Genomic DNA, 19,819 nt, shown 5'->3' with positions numbered 1-19,819 from the left:
TTAGCCTACCTCTCCATCACTAACCTTGCTTCACCAGACACTATAACAAATTCACCACTACTCACTCACTGCAGTATCGCACGAATGACACCAGGTGGCGAGCGTGGGGTCCAGTCGCTTGTGGATGACATAACTAGGAAGTGTAGTCCAAGGGGATGGTGTTTTTTACTGGTGTTTCAGTCCGAGTGTGGGGAAAGGGTGCGTTCGGAAATGCGCACCGGACTGCGCGGGCGTTTATCGTGGGCTTGCCCAGGCCTTACGGCCTGGGCATAAATATAACGATTGCATTCACCACGGCTTCGTAACTCGCGCGGCGCTCCGCCGGCCGCGCGGCCCTGGCCCGCTCTTCGCGGCCACTCGCGCCTGCGGCGCTCGGGGGCGAAGAGCAGGACCAAGGTCCGCTGGCCTTCGCGCCGCTTGCAATGTCGTGGACAATAAAACGAGCGCACCCTTTCATACACTCTGACTGAATCACCAGTAAAAAACACTCTCTCGTAGTCCAAGTACACATGTTACAGAGAACCGAGGTCGCTTGTACCTTGATCAACATTTTGAACATAATACTTTTGTACAACAGGTGACAATGCTTCCTTTAAGAAGAGCTATCCCGATAGCACTAGTACGGACCAACACGTGTAGATTCTTCTCTGCTTCTCAAGCCAAACTGAATGCCAGAAAGGTAAGTAGCCTAATGTCAGTTGGGATAGCATTAGCAAACAACAGAGGGGTCATCTGATCTGATTGTGTACTCAGGCTAGTCCACAGCATGTGTGTACTGTACATTTATCAATAGCTGTGAAATACAATGATTGAGAAAGATTCTTCTCCTATTTTGCACACGTGTGTACGGAGCACTGTCACATCTGTCACATCTTCATTCTAATTTCTTAAGACTAGGGCTGGCCCATATAGACTCAGGAGACTCTGGTTTAATCTTACGTTAACTAACAATAATCAAAGTGCATTTAATACCAAAGTGCAACTGTCTGGCAGCTATTAGTGCAAAACTAGTTTGTGGCTGAAGTAAAGTGATTTCTCACAGAAGCTCTCTTCTTTCTAGAGAGCTGGATTCCCTGATTTCTATACATGTCGGAATGGAGAGAGCCTCCCATTGTGGTGTTCCATAGCTTTGGGACATGTATGATGAAATCTTTCTGCTGCTGTGGGAACACCCAGTAGCAGATGACCACAGTGCAGTCATTGCACAACAGCTAAAACTGGTGCTCTTTCCTCTTGTTTCTGTTTCGGTCCGAGGTGCAGAGCTTTGGATGAGCTCTGCAATATATAATCTATTCTATGTTATGTTTTAACTATTCACTGTCTGTTTCTCAGGGTCTTGTGTTGGGTGTGTATGAGAAGGAGGGAGAAGATTCCAGTCCACATCTGACAGAGACTGCAGCAGGTTTTGACAACAATGTGTCCGGAAAACTCTCAGAGGTGCTGAAAATGTGAGTCTGCTGCACTGAACCAGAACCAAACAATCACAACAGGCCTTGCACATTGACATAAATGATGAACGGTTAACACAGGACAAATGAAGAGGCTGCTTTTTCTATGGGCCTATATCTTGAAGAAGTTACAATATAATACATTACATCAGGGGTTCTCAAACCTTTTTAGGCTGTGAACTCCAAAATAAACATATATGAACTGGGGACCCCCACCATGACTAGCACTTGGAATTGTAGGTATTACATTTAATGTGACTCGGTTCCACAGATAAATATTGTGAAAATAGCATATCTACATGCCCACAAACGCCTCGCAGTGCGAGGCATTTGTGAGCATGTAGATCTGCTATTTTCACAATGTTCGCCTCTAACTTACTTAATATTTGACAGTTTGGCCAGTTTGGTACCCTTTATACACTTACCTGTATGTTGGTTTGTTTACCGTTGAGTGAGACATTTTTTTTACATTAAGCTAATCATCTGGGGACCCCACAAAATAATTTGGGACCCCAAGTTTGAGAACCACTGCATTACATGAAAGTGTTTTTTCAGGCAGAGCTGTTCTTTAGTGTTTGTAGTTGCAGGATGTATGGTGACCCACCTTCATTTTTCGTTCACAACCCACTGGTGGAGGAACACAGTTTTAGATCACTGTCATTTGATGCAGATGATGACCCCGTTTTAGCATGTTTGGTTTTAGCACTTTTCTTGCTGAATAGTCTCATTTATAGTAAATTCTGTCTCTGTCATTGTTTCTTTTAGCTCTGGTCCACCTCTTAAGAAAGGTGGCAGCAGAATATTCCACGGACTCCATGAGGTAATGTGCTGCACCAACTGTAGGAATCCTGACAGTACAGTACATGTAGTACAGTATGTAAAACGAATTGTGTCCTATGATGAGATAAGAACATTTTATCGTCCATTATTAAATTACATAAAATGGAAATTCGGAAAATGGAAAAAAAAATGTTCTTCTAAAATAGCCACTATAATATCACAAGTAGCAATATGTGTTAACAACAGGTTTCTCCCTTTAGCAGGCGTTGACACTAGGGCTTGCCCACCTGACTATAAACAGAACAAGAGATATCTGAACACCTGAACGTGGCCAGCGCGCTATGTCTTCTGGTCTGTGGAATGTAAAATAAGAGCACTGTTTACCTATAATGTGCTGTTTTTACTGTTGCTACACTTAAAAAGTAGACTATTTAGTCATGGCTATATTTGGTATTTCGATTTATAAGTATTGAGGTACGTACAGTATGACATTTTTTTTATCGCACAGCCCCAGAAAGTAAAGAAATAAGTGTTAAATTGAGTGGTAATTAAAATCATACCTATCATTTTATAATGGACGATTTACTTTTCGGGCAAGTGGTCATGACCTTTGGACAAGTAGAACATGACGTGTACTTGCCCGATGGGCAAGTGCCTTTGAGGCCTTACTGTCAACCCCTGCTTTAGTTTCTGCTGATACTTTTGGTAAATGACGTTATGATTAAGACGGTAGTGGTGGGTGGTATCAGTGGGCACATGAGTGCCCTTCACATTGCTGAGCTGTATGTACTGTGAATTCTCCAGGACTTTCCGTGCGTTGCACTGGTGGGTCTGGGGAAGAAAGAAGCCAGTGTGTGTGGAGCAGAGTCCTGGGACACCTGCAAGGAGAATATCAGAGCTGCAGTATCAAGTAAGAAGTAGAAGCAGCTTTGGTATTTGTATTTGTCATTTGGCTCTGAATAAATGATGTTCTCTTAATAACAGTAGGTTGTAAATTATCTAAAAGGTTATCCGTGTGGTCTCATTATTCAACAAACTAATGTTTACTTTTATTCAATTAGGTTGAGGATAAGCCATGAGTGAATGCAATAATGACTGTGTAAACTGTGTAAACTCACTTAGTATTTCGGAGGTGATTTATTTTCTTAATTTCTGCTCATCAGTAGAATGTTCATGTCAGTGACTGTCTGTGTGTGCGTATGTGCGCGCGCGTGTGTCTCCAGCGGGCTGCAGGCTGCTACAGGACCTGGAGTTGAGTCAGGTTGAGGTGGACAGCTGCGGTGACGCCCAGTCATCAGCAGAGGGAGCAGTACTGGGCTTGTTTCAATACGACCAACTTAAATCCAAGAAGAAGACCAAAGTGACCACGAAGCTACATGATGGAAGGTATTTGTCCCATCAATGAAATTACAACTGAACCCTCCCTGACTAAAGGATGTCACCTACATGTTCCATCAATGCATGAGTGCAAGAAGGCCTCAAAATAATTATACATATGAGGGATGGGATATGACATCACTGTGACAAAGACCATAGAGGCTCATTACCCTGTTCTGTAACCCTGTTTGGAAATGCGCGATAAATACATTCATTATCATTATATTCCATATGTAATAGAATCAATTAGAGTGTTTGGTGGTTGCTCCCCAAGAGTAAGTCAAACACAACAGAAAGCACTACATAACATAATACACTTAAAAGGACAATATTACTGTCAATACATTGTCTAGTTCCAGCTTTGGTCATATATTGTACTGTACATATACCGTCATTGGACCATTTTCGCTTTATTTTGTTAACATTTTCTCCAACATCATTAAAATGTTACAGAACCTACACCTGAATGATTGAGTGAATGTTTACCACATTCTTTATATTCTAGATTTTTCAAATAACTGTGCTTTAAAACAACACCAATAGCATAGCTTTGACAAAAGATAACCAATGATATTTAGTGTGTTGGATTACCTTTTTGAAGCAAGGTTACTTTAAATTCTACCTGTTAATTTTCATACCGTATTGAAATGAATGGAATCCAATCACTTTGTCACACAAATATAAAACCTTGAGCCAAACGTTCCAGAACATTGGTATGGCGCTTTAACACAGTGATACTGTATGTGTGTGTTGTTCCTAGTGTCGATATGGAGGCATGGCGGAAAGGAGTCCTGTATGGAGAAGGCCAGAACTTGGCCCGTCTACTCATGGAAGCACCCGCCAATCACATTACTCCTACAGTGTTTGCCAACACCATCGAGGAGCAACTGGCTCCATACGCTGACCGAGTCCAAGTCCACAAGAGGTGAGTGTTACCATATACTTGTAATCATTTATATACGTTTTATATACGTTTATTTGTGAATAGATTTTCTCCATTTACTTAAACCCATTATCTGCCTAAGAAGGAGATCTCTGTTTTTTCATATATCTTAATACGCTGATAATGATTCTAAAAAAAAAAGTTCTACCTTCTTAGGCAGAACTGTTACCAAAATCATAAACTCCTGGCAGAAAAAAGTGTTAATTAAAAATTTAACTTTTCCCAAATATGGAGGGACATTATAGATGTCTGACATCATTGACCACATGAGACTGACACAGTATGTCCATATATGGGCATTCTGATGACATAGATTTTAAGCCCATATCTTGAAGATATGGGCTTGTCTCTCAAGAACAGACTAACTGAGCTCCAGTTAAGTGAAAATGACCTTTTCTTTGACGATGGCTGGCCAGATTGCTGACATAGAAACATGTTTTTCAAAAAACCTTAGAAGGATTCAAAAGACACTTATAGAATCGGGTCAAAATTCAAATGTTCACAATTTTTCAAAAATAGCAGATCTACAAGCTCGCAGCGCTGCACTCGGTGCCGCGCTGTGAGCTTGTATATCTGCTATTTTTCAATAGTTAAAGCATAAAATAATAATACACTATAATGTGTACCCGTTCTGAATGGGTTAAGTGTTCTCATGTGATGTACATTTACCAGATGTAATACAGCCTGTTACAGGGTCCTGAATAGAGTTTCTACAGACGATGAGCCTTATGTATCTTTTTTTCAGGGGTCAGGCCTGGATAGAGGAGCAGGAAATGGGAGCATTTCTCAGCGTGTCTAAAGGCTCAGATGAGCCCCCTGTGTTCCTGGAGCTGCACTACAATGGCTGCCCCGATCACACACAGGCACCCCTGCTACTGGTGGGAAAGGGTATCACCTTTGACAGGTAAGCCATTGTACAAAAACCTTTCTACCGTTACTTCTATGCTGCCCTGTAATGTTTGCAGTTTACGAAATTAACTTTATAGTTTACCAGCCAAATGTCTTAATTTAAGACCCTGGATGTTGGCTGAAGCATATTCTGAAATACTTTCTTGGCCAGTATGAGGTTCATACATGGGGGAAATCTCGCTTTTGCGATCGCCCATCATTTCGACCGGAGGGTTAACGACTCACTCCACGGAGGTTAAGGTTAGGGTGAGGGTTAGAGTCGGGTGTCGAAAAGATGAGATGTAGTAACAGCGACACGCTCCCCATACATGGAGTTTTGCCTTTGGCACGTGATGCATTAATAATAACATTAAATAATGAACACAGGCTTACAGATAAAGCCCATGTACATACAGACCTGACATACTGTATGTGGCATGGGATATTTTTCACATTTCCTTCTTCTTCCTTTCAGTGGTGGTATCTCCCTGAAGCCGTCCTCTGGAATGGACGCCATGCGAGCTGACATGGGTGGAGCCGCCACCGTGTGTGCCTCCATCGTCACCGCAGCTGCCCTCAAGCTGCCAGTCAACATTATCGGTGAGACTGATGGCACAAACCCCCTGATGTGTGCACTTCTTTGTTGTGCCTCATCAACCACAAACAGACAGTGAATATTTGGATAACAATATGGAATTTCTTTTATACATGGCATATTCCAAAATGCAATACATTTAATTTTATCAGGCAAGGATTGAAGTTAACCACTGTCTTAAATAACAACCATTAATTATGAGATAGTTTTTCAACTGCCCTGAAAATGTGATGGAATACATCTTTGCGTGTTTTTCACTTGATTGCTTATCTTTTCAGTCTTCACTGTCTCTGTCAGGTCTTGCTCCCCTCTGTGAGAACATGCCCAGTGCAAAAGCCACCAAACCAGGCGATGTCGTTCGAGCCAAGAATGGTAAAACCATCCAGGTGCGTGTGGGCCACAGCGCATTTAAGATGTTCACCGCTAGTTAAACTGTTGTGTGAATGATCAATGATGGGATTCCAAATGCATTTGATAGCCATGTGGATGTGGGACATGGCTACTGATGGTCAATCAATGACAACAGGCTGGTGCATCTAAGCTTTCTTCAGAATATCTGTGGCACCACTCCCAGCTGTAATGGATTTTAGCAAGTCTGTTGTTTGCTGTTCTTGTCAGACATGCATGCTATGTGTTCAACTCATTTCATTTGTATGTCCAAGATATTTAGATAGTTTTTTTTCCTGTGCAGGTTGATAATACAGATGCAGAAGGGAGGTTGATCCTGGCTGATGCTCTGTGTTATGCACACACCTTCAACCCCAGGGCCATCGTCAACGCCGCTACGCTAACAGGTGAGACACATGGAAACATTTGCCTCTGTGCATAACTGTATTTCCTGGGTTTCCAAAATGTGGCAAACCTGTTTCCTGTTACGGTTAATTTCCCAATAGCTTCATTTGATGAGGTGATTACAATGTTTTTTTTGGGGGAGACAGCTATTAAGTTTTGTTTAAGAAATATTAGAAATATGACTCACTTGGGGATATTCACTATTGGACAATAATGGCTGCTGGTTCTTTCTCTAAGGGGCCATGGATGTTGCTCTGGGCTCTGCAGCAACTGGAGTGTTCACAAACTCTGACTGGCTCTGGCAGCAGCTGCACAAGGTACACACACAGTGCTATAGCTCAAGGGTCTTCAACAGGGGGTCTGGGACCCCTAGGGGGTCCTCAGAGTTACTACAGGGGGTCCTCCAAATCTTTGTGTGATAGAAACTTTTTTCCCCTGAGAACTTTAGCCAGAAATAGCAGATCTACAAGCTCACGACGGCTTGCGCTGCGAGGTGTTGTGAGCTTGTAGATTGGCTATTTTAGGCAAAGGAGTTTAGTGTAGAGGGTAAAAAGAGCAGACTAGTACAGAGTGAAAGGTCAAGTTTATTAAGTATTGACACTTCAACTGGTTAAATATCTGAAAACACAAATTGACATGAATCCAAAATACACTGATGATTGTGCTGTCAAACTATATAGAATCTTTGAACAGGTTGTGTTGAGAGAGAGGTGAAGCAGGGACCCCGCTTCATCTCTCTCTCAACTAAGGGGTCCTTGGCCTGAAAACGTTGAAGACCCCTGCTATAGCTGATCGATTTGTCATGTGTTTTTATGAGTTTGTGATTGTTTTTAAATGTGTGTGTGTGTGTGTGTGTGTAGGCCAGTGTGGTGACAGGTGACAGGGTGTGGCGGATGCCTTTGTTCCAACACTACACCAAGCAGGTGACTCACAGCCAACTGGCCGACCTCAATAACATCGGCAAGTACAGCCGGTAAGTACCATAGCTCAACACACACTGACCCTGAGCACTCTCACATAGCAACAGGGGGCCCTCAAGTGTTTGATTCAATGTGTTCTATATGTATTTATACTACAAAATAAAATACAGTAAAATAAGGCAGTACAAAATGAAGATAAATTGTCTTGTTTTACCCAAATCACTAACCCAGGCGTCTTCAACATTTTCAGCCCAAGGACCCCTTAGCTGAGAGGGAGATGAAGTAGGGGCCCCCTCCCCTCTATATTGTATAAATGTTGTGATGGAGATTCTCATCAATTTCATAGATAGATTCATAGACTTGTTTGACACTTAACCACTCAGACTCTTAAATCGTCGATACTTAGTAAACCTGACCTTTCACTCTGTATTGGCCTGCTCTTTTTTACCTCTTACACCAAACCTATTTGCCAAAAATAGCTGAGCTACAAGCTCTCAACGCTTCGCAGCGCGAGGCGTTGAGAGCTTGTAGATCTGCAATTTTTTTGGCTAAAGTTCTCCTCAGACTCAGAGTATAGGGATGCGAGGGTTCAAGTTGTTCATTTAAAATAATTATCCTATCACACAAGGATTTGGCAGCCCCCCATAGTAACTCTGAGGACCACCTAGGGTTTCCGGACCCCCTGTTGAAGACCCCTGCACTAACCCATATACTGTAACCCTGATAAACAGTTGTGATGGCAGGGGGAAATATACATAAAATATATACAGTATAATGTGTAAACTATATGAATCTTTATCTCATCAGTTCTGGTGGTGCGTGCACAGCAGCTGCCTTCCTGAGAGAGTTTGTCACAGCCAGTCATTGGGCCCACCTGGATATTGCTGGGGTCATGTCCAACAAAGATGAGATCCCCTACCTGAGGAAAGGCATGTCGGGCAGACCCACGCGTACGCTGGTGGAGTTTGCTGCTGGACTGAGCAGCCATGCCTGAGAGACTGGAGTCACACACAGCCAGCACAACATGAGCTGAAGAGCATGTTGCCTCTGATGTGTTATGAGGAGAGTAAATACTACCGCAGTTATTCTCAAGGTGGGGTCCTTGAAGAGGTTCCAAGGGGTCTCCAGCAAAATGAGGAACACCTTACCATGTTAGGACATAATCTGAAAGTGGCTCATCTACATACAAGCTGACAACGCATCACAATAAGACACATTATGAGCTTGTAGATCTGCTACGTTTGGAGGTTTTGACAAGCGTTGACTAACTTGGGAACGTGTGTGTGAATGAGCTGTCAATATACAGGTATAGTGCCTGTTTAGTATGTTGTGGAAGGGTGCCATGGCATTGGTCCGAAGGTTCATTAGTCCGAATTTGTTAAGAATACTATGCCTAACCCTAACCTCAGTAACCCTAACTAAATCCGGCCTAATGAACCTTCGGACTTATGGGCAGTCCCCTGTGGAAGACCTCTGGATTTGATATCAGTTCATAGCCATCTGAATTTGTCTAATAGATGTTACAAATAAAGCCTATATTACAGATGTTTAAGGTTTGTATTCATTTCCCTGCTTGATGGCAGTGTACAAAACTGAAATATGTGACTATCTGCTCATAAATCTAAAAAGGAATATCCTAAAACAATGATGGTTATATTTGAAAACGAAAACACATTCTATTTGACATTCAAAAGACTCTTCCCTATCTTTAAGTTTTTGTTTTGGGGATCTGGAGATGAGCTTGAGACAAGTGCTCATTGAACTGGGCAAACTCAATATCTGTAACATCAGAAAGAAATCCAAAGAAATATCTACCTAATGTATGTTTCACCTTTAAAGTGTTAGTGCAGGTTCCTTTGATAAAAGCATGTGTGGTTTGTTACCTGAATGTGTCATTTTGTAAGTTAAGCTTGTAAGCAAGTTCAGCACCTTAATCTTCACCGTAGCCACACCAAAACCATTCCAAAATGTAAACATTAAATGTTTAAATATAAAGAAAACGTATCCCCAACCCCATGTGTAGTGGTAGTACACCGCCACCTGCATCATTTACTACAATATAACTATTGTAACAGTACAGAAATCAGTGTTACTGTACATGTTGATGTTAGTTAAAAGCTTCATATTTGTATATCATTGCTGTTCTTCAAATGTCATTTACTGATAATGACAATGAAAGTGCAATCATAATCATGAGAGTAGTAGGTTCTCAAACTTGGGGTTGGGACCCCAAGTGGGATCCCCAAATTATTTTGTGGGGTCCCCAGATGATTAGCTTAATGTAAAAATAATGTCTAATTCAAGGTAAACAAACCAACATAAGTCTATACAGGGTATTTGCACATTTATAAAGTGTCAATTTAAGGATTTTCAAGACTGTTTTAATACCAAACTGGCCAAAATGTCAAATATTAAGTAAGCAAGAGGCGAACATTGAAAATAGCAGATCTACATGCTCAAAACGCCACACAGTGCGAGGCATTGTGAGCATGTAGATCTGCTATTTTCACAATATTTATCTGTGGAACCCGAGTCACAATAAATTTAAAACCTACAATTCCAAGTGCTTGTCAGGGTGGGGGTCCCCAGTTCAAATATGTTTATTTTGGGGTTCACAGCCTAATGTCTATATTTTTGCATATCTCCTATAACGTTGTTCCACCAGACAGAAATCCCTTGAGTGCTTTGCACTGCCAAAGTTTGAACTGACAAGGACTAATAAAATTCATATTAGCGATCTGGTTAAAAAAAGACAAAAAGATCAAAATAACTGTCACTGATAAATCAATCAACTCTTCATAACCCTGGTAAGTTTGCTGCCTTATGTAAATTTATGTGATTACAAAATGTAGACTGCAGGTCAGGACATGGAATCTTTGCCCACGTTGTTCTGCAAACAGCTTCAATCTCCAATGGAACCTGAAGGACATTTCTTTGTAATGATTATGGACTTTCCTCCCCTCCCAGGCTATTTCCTAAATTTGTGTTTATTCCCCAATGTGTCAAATATATACTGTATGAGAACCAAAATTAAATGTCAAACTGAACACCAGAGCTGCTATTAGGAGTTTTACATTACTCTGTGAAACAATGAGAACTGTGATAGATTAATTACATTTTATAAGATAAGAATCAGACACAGGACACAACTGACATATAGTATATTATACAGGAACATTTATTTACACAATAACCATACCAAACCAAACCACTTACCAAACAAACAACAACAATAATAATACAATAATAAAATAGTAATACAATTTGATGATTGATAGACTACAAAAAAAGTTGAAATATTTACAATGTGGTTTAGGTGTGTGTGTGTGTGTGTGTGTGTGTGTGTGTGTGTGTGTGTGTGTGTGTAATTCAGCTATATACAGTATGTTCAGACATACAACAATAACAATAATAATAATACACGAATACATAGTAATGAAATATGATGATTGATAACTATTTACACTTGTGTAGTATGTGGTGTGTGTGTGTGTGTGTGTGTGTGTGTGTGTGTGTGTGTGTGTGTGTGTGTGTGTGTGTGTGTGTGTGTGACACCAAGCAGGCCCAACTCAAACCCACCTGCTCCAGATCGGGTCCATGAAGAATCGGCCTCTATGCCCACCTGAAGGACCAGGGAGTTCAGTCATACTCGACTACGATCGAGATGATGATGATGGTGGTGGTGGTGGTGGTGGTGTGTGTGTGGAGTAGTTCTTTACCTATGCGTGCAGTAGTGCAGTAGTTCTTTACCTATATACAATAGGTTGAAAGTGTCCTTGCAGTTAAGTGACTGCAAATACGCGCAGACCTCGGGGGTGGGGATCTTCGTCGGTTGGAAGGCACGGGGTTCTTCTCTGGGTCGCTGCAGGGAACCACAATAACCGTCGTCGATCTCATCCTCATCTTCTTCCCACTCGCACTCGTCCGCTTCGAAGAGGTCTTGGGGGTCTGTGTGGGCGGTGGTGGAGGAATTCACCTCAATCACCTGGAACTCGACGGGCTCGACTGTCACCACTGTGAAGACCGGCTTGATGATACCGTTGAGGACATCAACCTGCACAAAGGGTAGCAGGCGGGATGGAGCGGTGGTCCTGTCAGTAGAACGGGCTTTGCTTCCATGCTGACCCATGTTGATGCCAAAAAACGGCTCTCTGCTGCCGTAAAAAGTCTCTGGTCTGGAAACCAAAACGCAGGCTGTCAGGTAAACAAGAGGTCGGGTCGTCGATGTGATGTTGTTGGTTGGTGATGATGATTGGTGGTGATGAAGAAGCGTTGTTGATGAAAACAAGCTGGAAACAACAAACAACTGTTCCGAGGAGCAGGTGTGGAGTGTTGTACTTTACCAAGGTTCAGCAAACACTGAAGGTTGAACTGCGCGCTGCTACTTTTTGTCGTCCAACGGCACAGCGGTTGGCCAATCAGCGATCGACAGGTTTGGGTTGGCCAATCACAATCAGAGAAGACGCCGCGCCGCGGTGTCCTAATAAGGCGTCGGATGTAACCGTCCGAGAACCGGAGAACCGTCCAACAGACCTGAAATCGCGTGAGATCCCGTAAGCTTTTTAAAGTCGCCCCGAGATTTATTTTCAGTGAGCGTACACACACACACACACACACACACACACACACACACACACACACACACACACACACACACACACACACACACACACACACACACACACACTTTAAAACGGGATCTCACGCGATTTCAGGTCTTTTAAGTTTTAAACGCAATGAACGGTTACATCCGACGCCTTATTAGGACACCGCGGCGCGGCATCTTCTCTGATTATGATTGGCCAAATCAAACCTGTCGATCGCTGATTGGTCAACCGCTGTGCCGTTGGACGACAAAACGTAGCAGCGCGCAGTTCAACCTTCAGTGTTCTCTGATCCTTCTGGTAAAGTGCAACACTCCACACCTGCTCCTCGGATCAGCTGTTTATCTTGTTTTCATCAACGAAGCTTCATCACCAACAACAACACCACATCGACAAGACGACAACCCATCCTCTTTGATACTACCTACAGCCACCCTGCGTTTTTATGTTCAGTTTGTTCCAGTTTGTTCCAACGTAGGCCTACTGTTGCAGACCAGACTTTTAACGCAGCAGACAGCGGTAGTTTACCGGCATCAACATGGGTCAGCATGGGAGCAAAGCCCGTTCTACTGACAGGACCACCGTCTCATCCCGCCTGGTACCCTTTGTGCAGGTTGATGTCCTCAACGGTACTATCAACTTCAAGCCGGTCTTCACAGTGGTGACAGTGCCCGTCGAGTTCCAGGTGAATTCCTCCACCACCGCCCACACAGACCTCTTCGAAGCGGACGAGTGCGAGTGGCCGGAGTGGGAAGAAGATGAGGATGAGATCGACGAGGGTTATTGTGGTTCCCTGCAGCGACCCAGTCCCAGAGAAGAACCCCGGGACTTCCCAGCGACGAAGATCCCCACCCCCGAGGTCTGCGCTTATTTGCAGTCCCTTAACTGCAAAGCCACTTTCAACCTATTGTATATAGGTAAAGAACTGCTGGCTCACACTCCATCATCATCGTCACGATAGAGGCCGATTCTCCGATGGGAGCAGTGTGGACACTTGTAAGTGGTGGTGCGCACGGGTTGTTGGACCTGCTTGGTCTCTCTCTCTCTCTCTCTCTCTCTCTCACACACACACACACACACACACACACACACACACACACACACACACTTAAATGCCACACACATAGTACACAATTGTAAATAGTTAAACCTTTTTGTATAGATCCATCATCCATCCCATTGTATTACCAGTTTATTATTGTATTGTTATTATTATTATTGTTGTTTTTGCTGTTATTATTCTTGTTGTCACTCACTCTCTCTCACACACACACACACACACACACACACACACACACACACACACACACACCTAATACCACATTGTAAATAGTTCAATCATTTTATTATTGGATTATTATTATTACTATTGTTGTTGTTGTTTATGTTTGGTAGTTGGTGGTGGTTATTGTGTAAATAAATGTTCATGTATATTATATCCTGTCAGTTGTGTCCCGTGTCTGATTCTTATAAAACATAATGAATCTATTGACAAAATTGTTCAATTCGTTCACAGTTCTCATTGTTTCACAGAGTAATGTAAAACTTCTAATAGCAGCTCAGGTGTTCAGTTTGACATTTCATTTTGGTTCTCATACAGTAGGTCTATATATTTGACACATTGGGGCCTAAACACAAATTTTGCAAATAGCCTGGGAGGGAAGGAAAGTATATAAAAGAAATGTCCTTCAGGTTGGTACCAGTGGAGAATGAAGCAAGGGTCAAAACTCTCAACTAAGCGGTCCTTGGCCTGAAAACGTTGAAGACCCATAGACCAGGGGTCTTCAACAGGGGGTCCGGGACCCCTAGGGGGTCCTCAGAGTTACTACAGGGGGTCCTCCAAATCTTCCAATCCTTTTTATATTAACCACTTGAACCTTAGCATCCATATTCTGAGAACTGTAGCCAAAAATAGCAGATCTACAAGCTCACAACGCTACTATTTTTGGCAAAGAGCTTTGGTGTAGAGGGGAAAAAAGAGATGACTAATTACAGAGTGAAAGGTCAAGTTCATTAACTATTGCTGGTTCAAGTGGTTAAATATCTGAAAAACACAAATTGACATGAATCCAAAATACACTGATGATTGTGCTGTCAAACAATGAAACTATATGGAATCTATGAAAGGGTTGTGGGGGTCCCTGCTTCATCAGTCTCTCAACTAAGGGGTCCTTATGGCCTGAAAACGTTGAAGACCCCAGGGCTGTCTGCAGAGCATGCGTCGTGGGGTACTGTTTTGGTTGTGTGGCTCCTCCATAAACACTAAACAGTGGATCCAAGATGGCGTCCTCCATGGGTGGAATGTTCCCCGGCCAGCAGCCCGGGCCAGGCGCTCATCCCGTCGGTGGACCTGGACCGGGACAGCCGGGTCTACTCCCCGGTGCTGCTAACAGGGCTCCGCAGGGAAACAACACGCTGGTGGATGATTTGGAGGCTTCATTTGAGGTATAGCTGGCTACTTCTGACTTGGATGTTGGCTAGCTAGTTAGCTTTGCGTTAGCTGAACGAGAAGCTAACTGAATGTTAAATAATGCACTGGTGGGAAATTACTCAAATGTTTTATTTAAGTAAAAGTATCAACACTACAATGTAGAAATACTCTTGTTACAAGTAAAAGTCCGGAATTACTTTACTTGAGAAGTAACCGTACAGAGTACAAAGTACAGTATAAAGTACTCATTATGCAGAATGTCCCATTTCACATGTTTTCAAATGTATACAAATCTTTTAAATAGCAGATATACAAGCTCGCGGTGAGCTAGTAGATCGGCTACTTTCAAATGTCCAACATTTATACAGGGCTGAAGGTTAATGTTTTGTTATAATAGCAGATATACAAAGTAACTAGTAACTAAAGTTTTCAAATAATTGTAGTGGAGTAAAAGTACAATATTTGCCTCTGCGATGTAGTGGAGTTGAAGTAAAAGTATTGGAAATTGGAAAATAGATACCTCAAAATTGTACTTAAATTAAAGGGGAAACCACACATTTTCAATATTGAACTATGTCATTAATATACCTTAGAGGAGTTGCAAGCACCCCCCACCTGTGTTGCCTAGAATTGGAGGATTGATTTTGGGGTTTGTATTGCAAATCACACTGGTGTGATGTCATCACGGTGACTTGTGATTAAAATAAATGAAGTAGGCTAATGTTAATTGATTGTCTCTGTGCATCCTCTAGGCGTGCTTTGCATCTTTGGTGAGTCAAGACTACGTCAATGGAACCGATCAGGAAGAGATTCGAACCGGTGAGTTACATAGAGAATTACATTTAATGTGCACTGTTGTGTTTCCAGAGCAACATAAATCACTGGTTTGCTGTAAATGACATTAAAAAATCGAAGCACACAACTCAAAATGCCATTGAAGATGTACTATAATGTGTACCATGTGTGACATCTCTCATTCGTTCACTGTTGAACTTTGTTGTATAACCACACACTTTCACACTGGTGCACATCATGATACAGCAGCACACAGTGACAGTCTAGTCAAGGAATGAGGACATCATCCTAGCTCTGGTCCAGAGCATCAGCTGCACTGATGCTCTGACAGGCGGCTGGCTGAAAGACAAGACCAGGATTCCTCTACCCCTACGAGGGCTCAACCTCAGTCAAAATAAACAAAACTACTTCGCTACTAACCTAACCAAAAGTAGTTTGCATTGTTGAAAGTCTAATCTCTGTGGTGGGAAACCTCTCAGCACCCCACCTACTCTGTAAAATACTTAATTTTTGTCATTATTCATCCCATGTGCATCCAACTCGAGGTGGGTGCATTTTATTTCATGACAAAAATAATGTATTTTACAGAGTGGGTGGGGCGCTGAGAGGTTTCCCACCGCCGAGAATAGACTTTCAACAACGCAAAACTAGCTTTGGTTGGGTGAATAACAAAGTAGTTTTGTTTATTTTGACTGAAGTTGAGCCTTCGTAGGGGTACAGAAATCCTGGTCTAGTCTTTTAGCCAGCCGCCTGTCAGAGTGTCAGTGCAGCTGACGCTCTGGACCAAAGCTAACATCATCCTACCTGTCGAACACCATACAGAGAATGGCTGGTTGTGTCACCTTATAATATCTCACATTAGCACTCTTAAGTACTCAAATTCTCTGTTGGAGAAAGAACAAAAGAAAACAAACAGGAAGGGGGGAAAAAGCAATGAGTTATGTCTCAGAGTAAAATTTGTAAAAACACACCCACAGTAAGAATATAAATCAAATTTAAAATAAAAACAATGCTTGTCTTTTAGTAAGAATATGACCTCACTCATCTGCCTTTCTGTTTATCCAAGGTGTGGACCAGTGCATCCAGAAGTTCCTGGATGTAGCTAGACAGACGGAATGCTTCTTCCTGCAGAAACGGCTTCAGTTATCTGTGCAGAAGCCAGAACAGGTTGTGAAAGAGGTAATGTCACGTACATGCACACTGCCTGTATCTGCTGGATTTATGCTATAGCCCTTACCCGTTCAAAGATATGAGCTCCGAAATGATGTGCAGTGTGTGGGTTATGGGGTGTGCACTGTGCACACATAGTATATGAGGGATGGAAAGTAACTTTAACTGGTGCTTGCATGATAATATGTAGGAGCATCAATGTAAGAGTTCCTTGTGTACCGTGTCACCTCCAAAGCAACAGAATGTCTAAGCATTGAAATGCAATCAATCAATGTGAGTCCATTTCTCTTTGTTAGTTATTGTAATTGTCTAGACAGTGAAACCTGTGGGAGCTGCAGTCTGACCAATAATATGTGTGGGTTCAGTTGTGTTGCATTTATTTCCTTTTATCTTGCTTAATGCCATTGTATTTATCTATATTTGCATATTTCTCATACTTTCCTGACCATTACTTTCCCACTATTGTCTACTATCAGTTTAACTGTTATTTACGTTTTCTTTATTGTTGTTATTTTAAATGAAATGCAAAAGTTCTGAGTGAGGAGTCAAACAAAAAGGAATGTTAACTCTTGTGTACCGTAAACAACACATAATAATAAAGACCGCCTTGTAATCTACCAGACTCTGAGTAAGGACAGTAGACTCATAGACATCCATCCATGCATTTCTTTCTGTCTGCAGGATGTGTCAGAGTTGCGTAACGAGCTCCAGAGGAAGGAGCTGCTGGTCCAGAAGCACCTGTCCAAGCTGCACCACTGGCAGCAGGTTCTGGAGGATGTGAGCCTTCAGCATCGGAAGCCCTCTGACCTGCCTCCTCCTGGACCTCTGGCCTTCCTGGAACAGGCCTCTGCCAGCCTGCCCCCTGCACCCTTAAAACCCAGCTAAACATACAGGGCAGACCTAAACCCCTAGTATAGTGGTTCTCAACCTGTGGGTCGGGACCCCCAGGGGGGGTCCCCAAATTATTTGGAGGGGTCCCCAGATGATTAGCTTAATGTGATACATTGTTTTCTCACTCAACAGTAAACAAACCAATATAAAGTTTAAGTGTACAGAGGGTATCTGCACATTTCTAAAGTGACAATTTAAGGACTTTTTAATATCTCTAAAATGACAAATTAAACATTGTTGTCTAATTGTTATCGAAATTGTGAAAATGTCTGTCTCTAATTGTGAAAATAGCCGATCTACATGCTCACAACGCCTCGCGTTGCGAGGCGTGAGCATGTAGATCGGCTATTTTCACATTAGAACTGTGTTATACAAAATGTAATTGTAATGCCTCAACTCTTAGTGCTCGTCGGGGCGTGGGGGTCCCCAGTTATAATATGATTATTTTGGGGGTCACAGCCTGAAAAGGTTGAGAACCACTGCCCTAGTATAAAGTTACCTGAGGAAAAATAATAATACAAAAAATGTACCCACACTTCAGTCTTTAGCCAAAGTTCAGTTATAGATTGTTTTATTTAAATATTGTTTTCTGTATTTTTGATGGCTTTTGTAAATATATCTGAACATTTTCTTTTTTACCCGAAATAAAATGTGTCTTTTGAATCGTACTTGTCTTGCCCGTGTGACCTGAAAGAATGCACAAATAAGGATTTTTGCTGTGCTGTATTTCTAAAGTGACAGGAGGAGATGACATGATTCAGCAAATATTCAAAGAATCTATTGTCTAATTCTAGCCCAGGCCAGCTGCGGGAAGAACTATAGCCTTATTATTATAATGTGGTATGCGTTCTTACCAGGATATTATTGCAAATGAACTAAGGCTATTTATAACAGAGTTTAATTTTAACATTGTGTTACTCAACCATAAAGTCAATCCAGTGATACCCCTTTTATAATCATTGTTCTCAATCATATCTGTCCTGTTTGCTGCTTATAACACACACAATTAAACAAATTAAAGGTTAAACGAAAGTTTTACTATGATTATTACTACTAGAAGTATTTCAATGTTTATACTGTGTATCACTTATGAAGCCAGGTTCACCACCAGTCTTCCACAGCTAGAGGGAGACATCTCTTTCTTCACGGACACCCGGTCAACCCGGAGGAACGTCTTTGCCGTCACGTCCTTGTCTCTGCATTTCCAATCCGCGATAGCAAAATAACAGGTATACCCCCCCCCCCCTCCCCTAGCCCTCCCCGCCAGCAGCTCCTCCACTCCGGTAGCTTACGATCCACCTGGGAGCCAGACAGACGGATCAGTCCGTGACTCGACTGCAGCATTCGGAGTTGAAGCTCCGTCCGTCCGCCCCGGTTCTGGTGAACGTGAGAGGAGCAGCTGCAACAGCAGGCGGGCCAACACCCCGGCGCGGCACGGCAGCGAGGCTGGTCTGGTCACCCTCCTGTATGAGACGCCGGGCAGGAGGAGGAGGCTGCGGGCTGGAGGAGCCCGTGTCGTCGCCCGAGGAAAAGAATTAGACCCGGGGTTCTGGATTTTAGGGGATCTAATAACAAAAGAGACACGCCGTGGTGGATATGGACTGGTGCATGCTGCTGCTCCAGCAGGCTGCCACACTCTGAGAAGCAGCAGCAGCAAGCAGGCAGCAGCAAACAACCATGGATGTTCATCCTCTGTAAGTAGAGAGGGGTTGAGGGTTCATCATCATAGTAGATCTGCTGCTGTGACTGATGATGCCGCATTGGTACAGACACTGTGAAATCCTGGGTGTTCATTTTACTCTGAGAGTGCACAAATGGACCCATATGTGCACTTTCAGAGTTCCAAACGGGTAAAGGGAGGGAGGGTCGGTTTCATTTTGTACCCCTTCGGATTGAAATTAACAGGTTTTTACATATTTTTGGATGTTGGTTTAATTGTTTCTGAAAATGTCATGTTTATTGTTTGTTGTTCTGACGCAAGAATGTGATATGTGTGCGTATAGTCTATTGAATGAGAGAGAAGGCAATAGAATAGATGCTCACATATACCATTAATTAATGTCTGTCATGAGGAACCAATGATCTACAAATTCACTGTGTGCGCTCTTGAATTAAAAGTCCTAACAAGGATGCAATCTCTTATCAGCTTAATTCTCTTTAGGGCTATTTAGGGTAATTTAATGGT

General features: G+C 42.5%; 2 protein-coding genes across 2 annotated transcripts; both read left to right on the top strand.

The window, feature by feature from the left end:
• The first annotated feature begins 510 nt into the window (after positions 1 to 510).
• Positions 511 to 9,269, top strand: LOC308282480 (cytosol aminopeptidase-like). Its single transcript, XM_080722839.1, has 13 exons — positions 511 to 679; positions 1,333 to 1,448; positions 2,214 to 2,268; positions 3,033 to 3,138; positions 3,452 to 3,614; positions 4,366 to 4,530; positions 5,294 to 5,452; positions 5,912 to 6,036; positions 6,329 to 6,417; positions 6,723 to 6,825; positions 7,061 to 7,140; positions 7,684 to 7,796; positions 8,551 to 9,269. The coding sequence occupies exons 1-13, from the start codon at positions 584 to 586 to the stop codon at positions 8,735 to 8,737; spliced, it is 1,557 nt and encodes a 518-aa protein (XP_080578965.1). The 5' UTR covers positions 511 to 583; the 3' UTR covers positions 8,738 to 9,269.
• Positions 9,270 to 14,627: 5,358 nt separating this feature from the next.
• Positions 14,628 to 18,302, top strand: med28 (mediator complex subunit 28; the record flags this gene model as incomplete). Its single annotated transcript, XM_080722866.1, has 4 exons — positions 14,628 to 14,792; positions 15,531 to 15,597; positions 16,640 to 16,752; positions 17,425 to 18,302. The coding sequence occupies 4 exons, from the start codon at positions 14,628 to 14,630 to the stop codon at positions 17,626 to 17,628; spliced, it is 549 nt and encodes a 182-aa protein (XP_080578992.1). The 3' UTR covers positions 17,629 to 18,302.
• Between the last annotated feature and the right edge of the window lie 1,517 nt (positions 18,303 to 19,819).

Source organism: Nannobrachium achirus (assembly GCF_963921795.1).
Source record: "Nannobrachium achirus genome assembly, chromosome: 3".
In the NCBI taxonomy this organism is placed as follows: domain Eukaryota; kingdom Metazoa; phylum Chordata; class Actinopteri; order Myctophiformes; family Myctophidae; genus Nannobrachium; species Nannobrachium achirus.
Note: the sequence above shows the minus strand (reverse complement) of the source record. Positions and strands in the feature narration are given on the sequence as shown.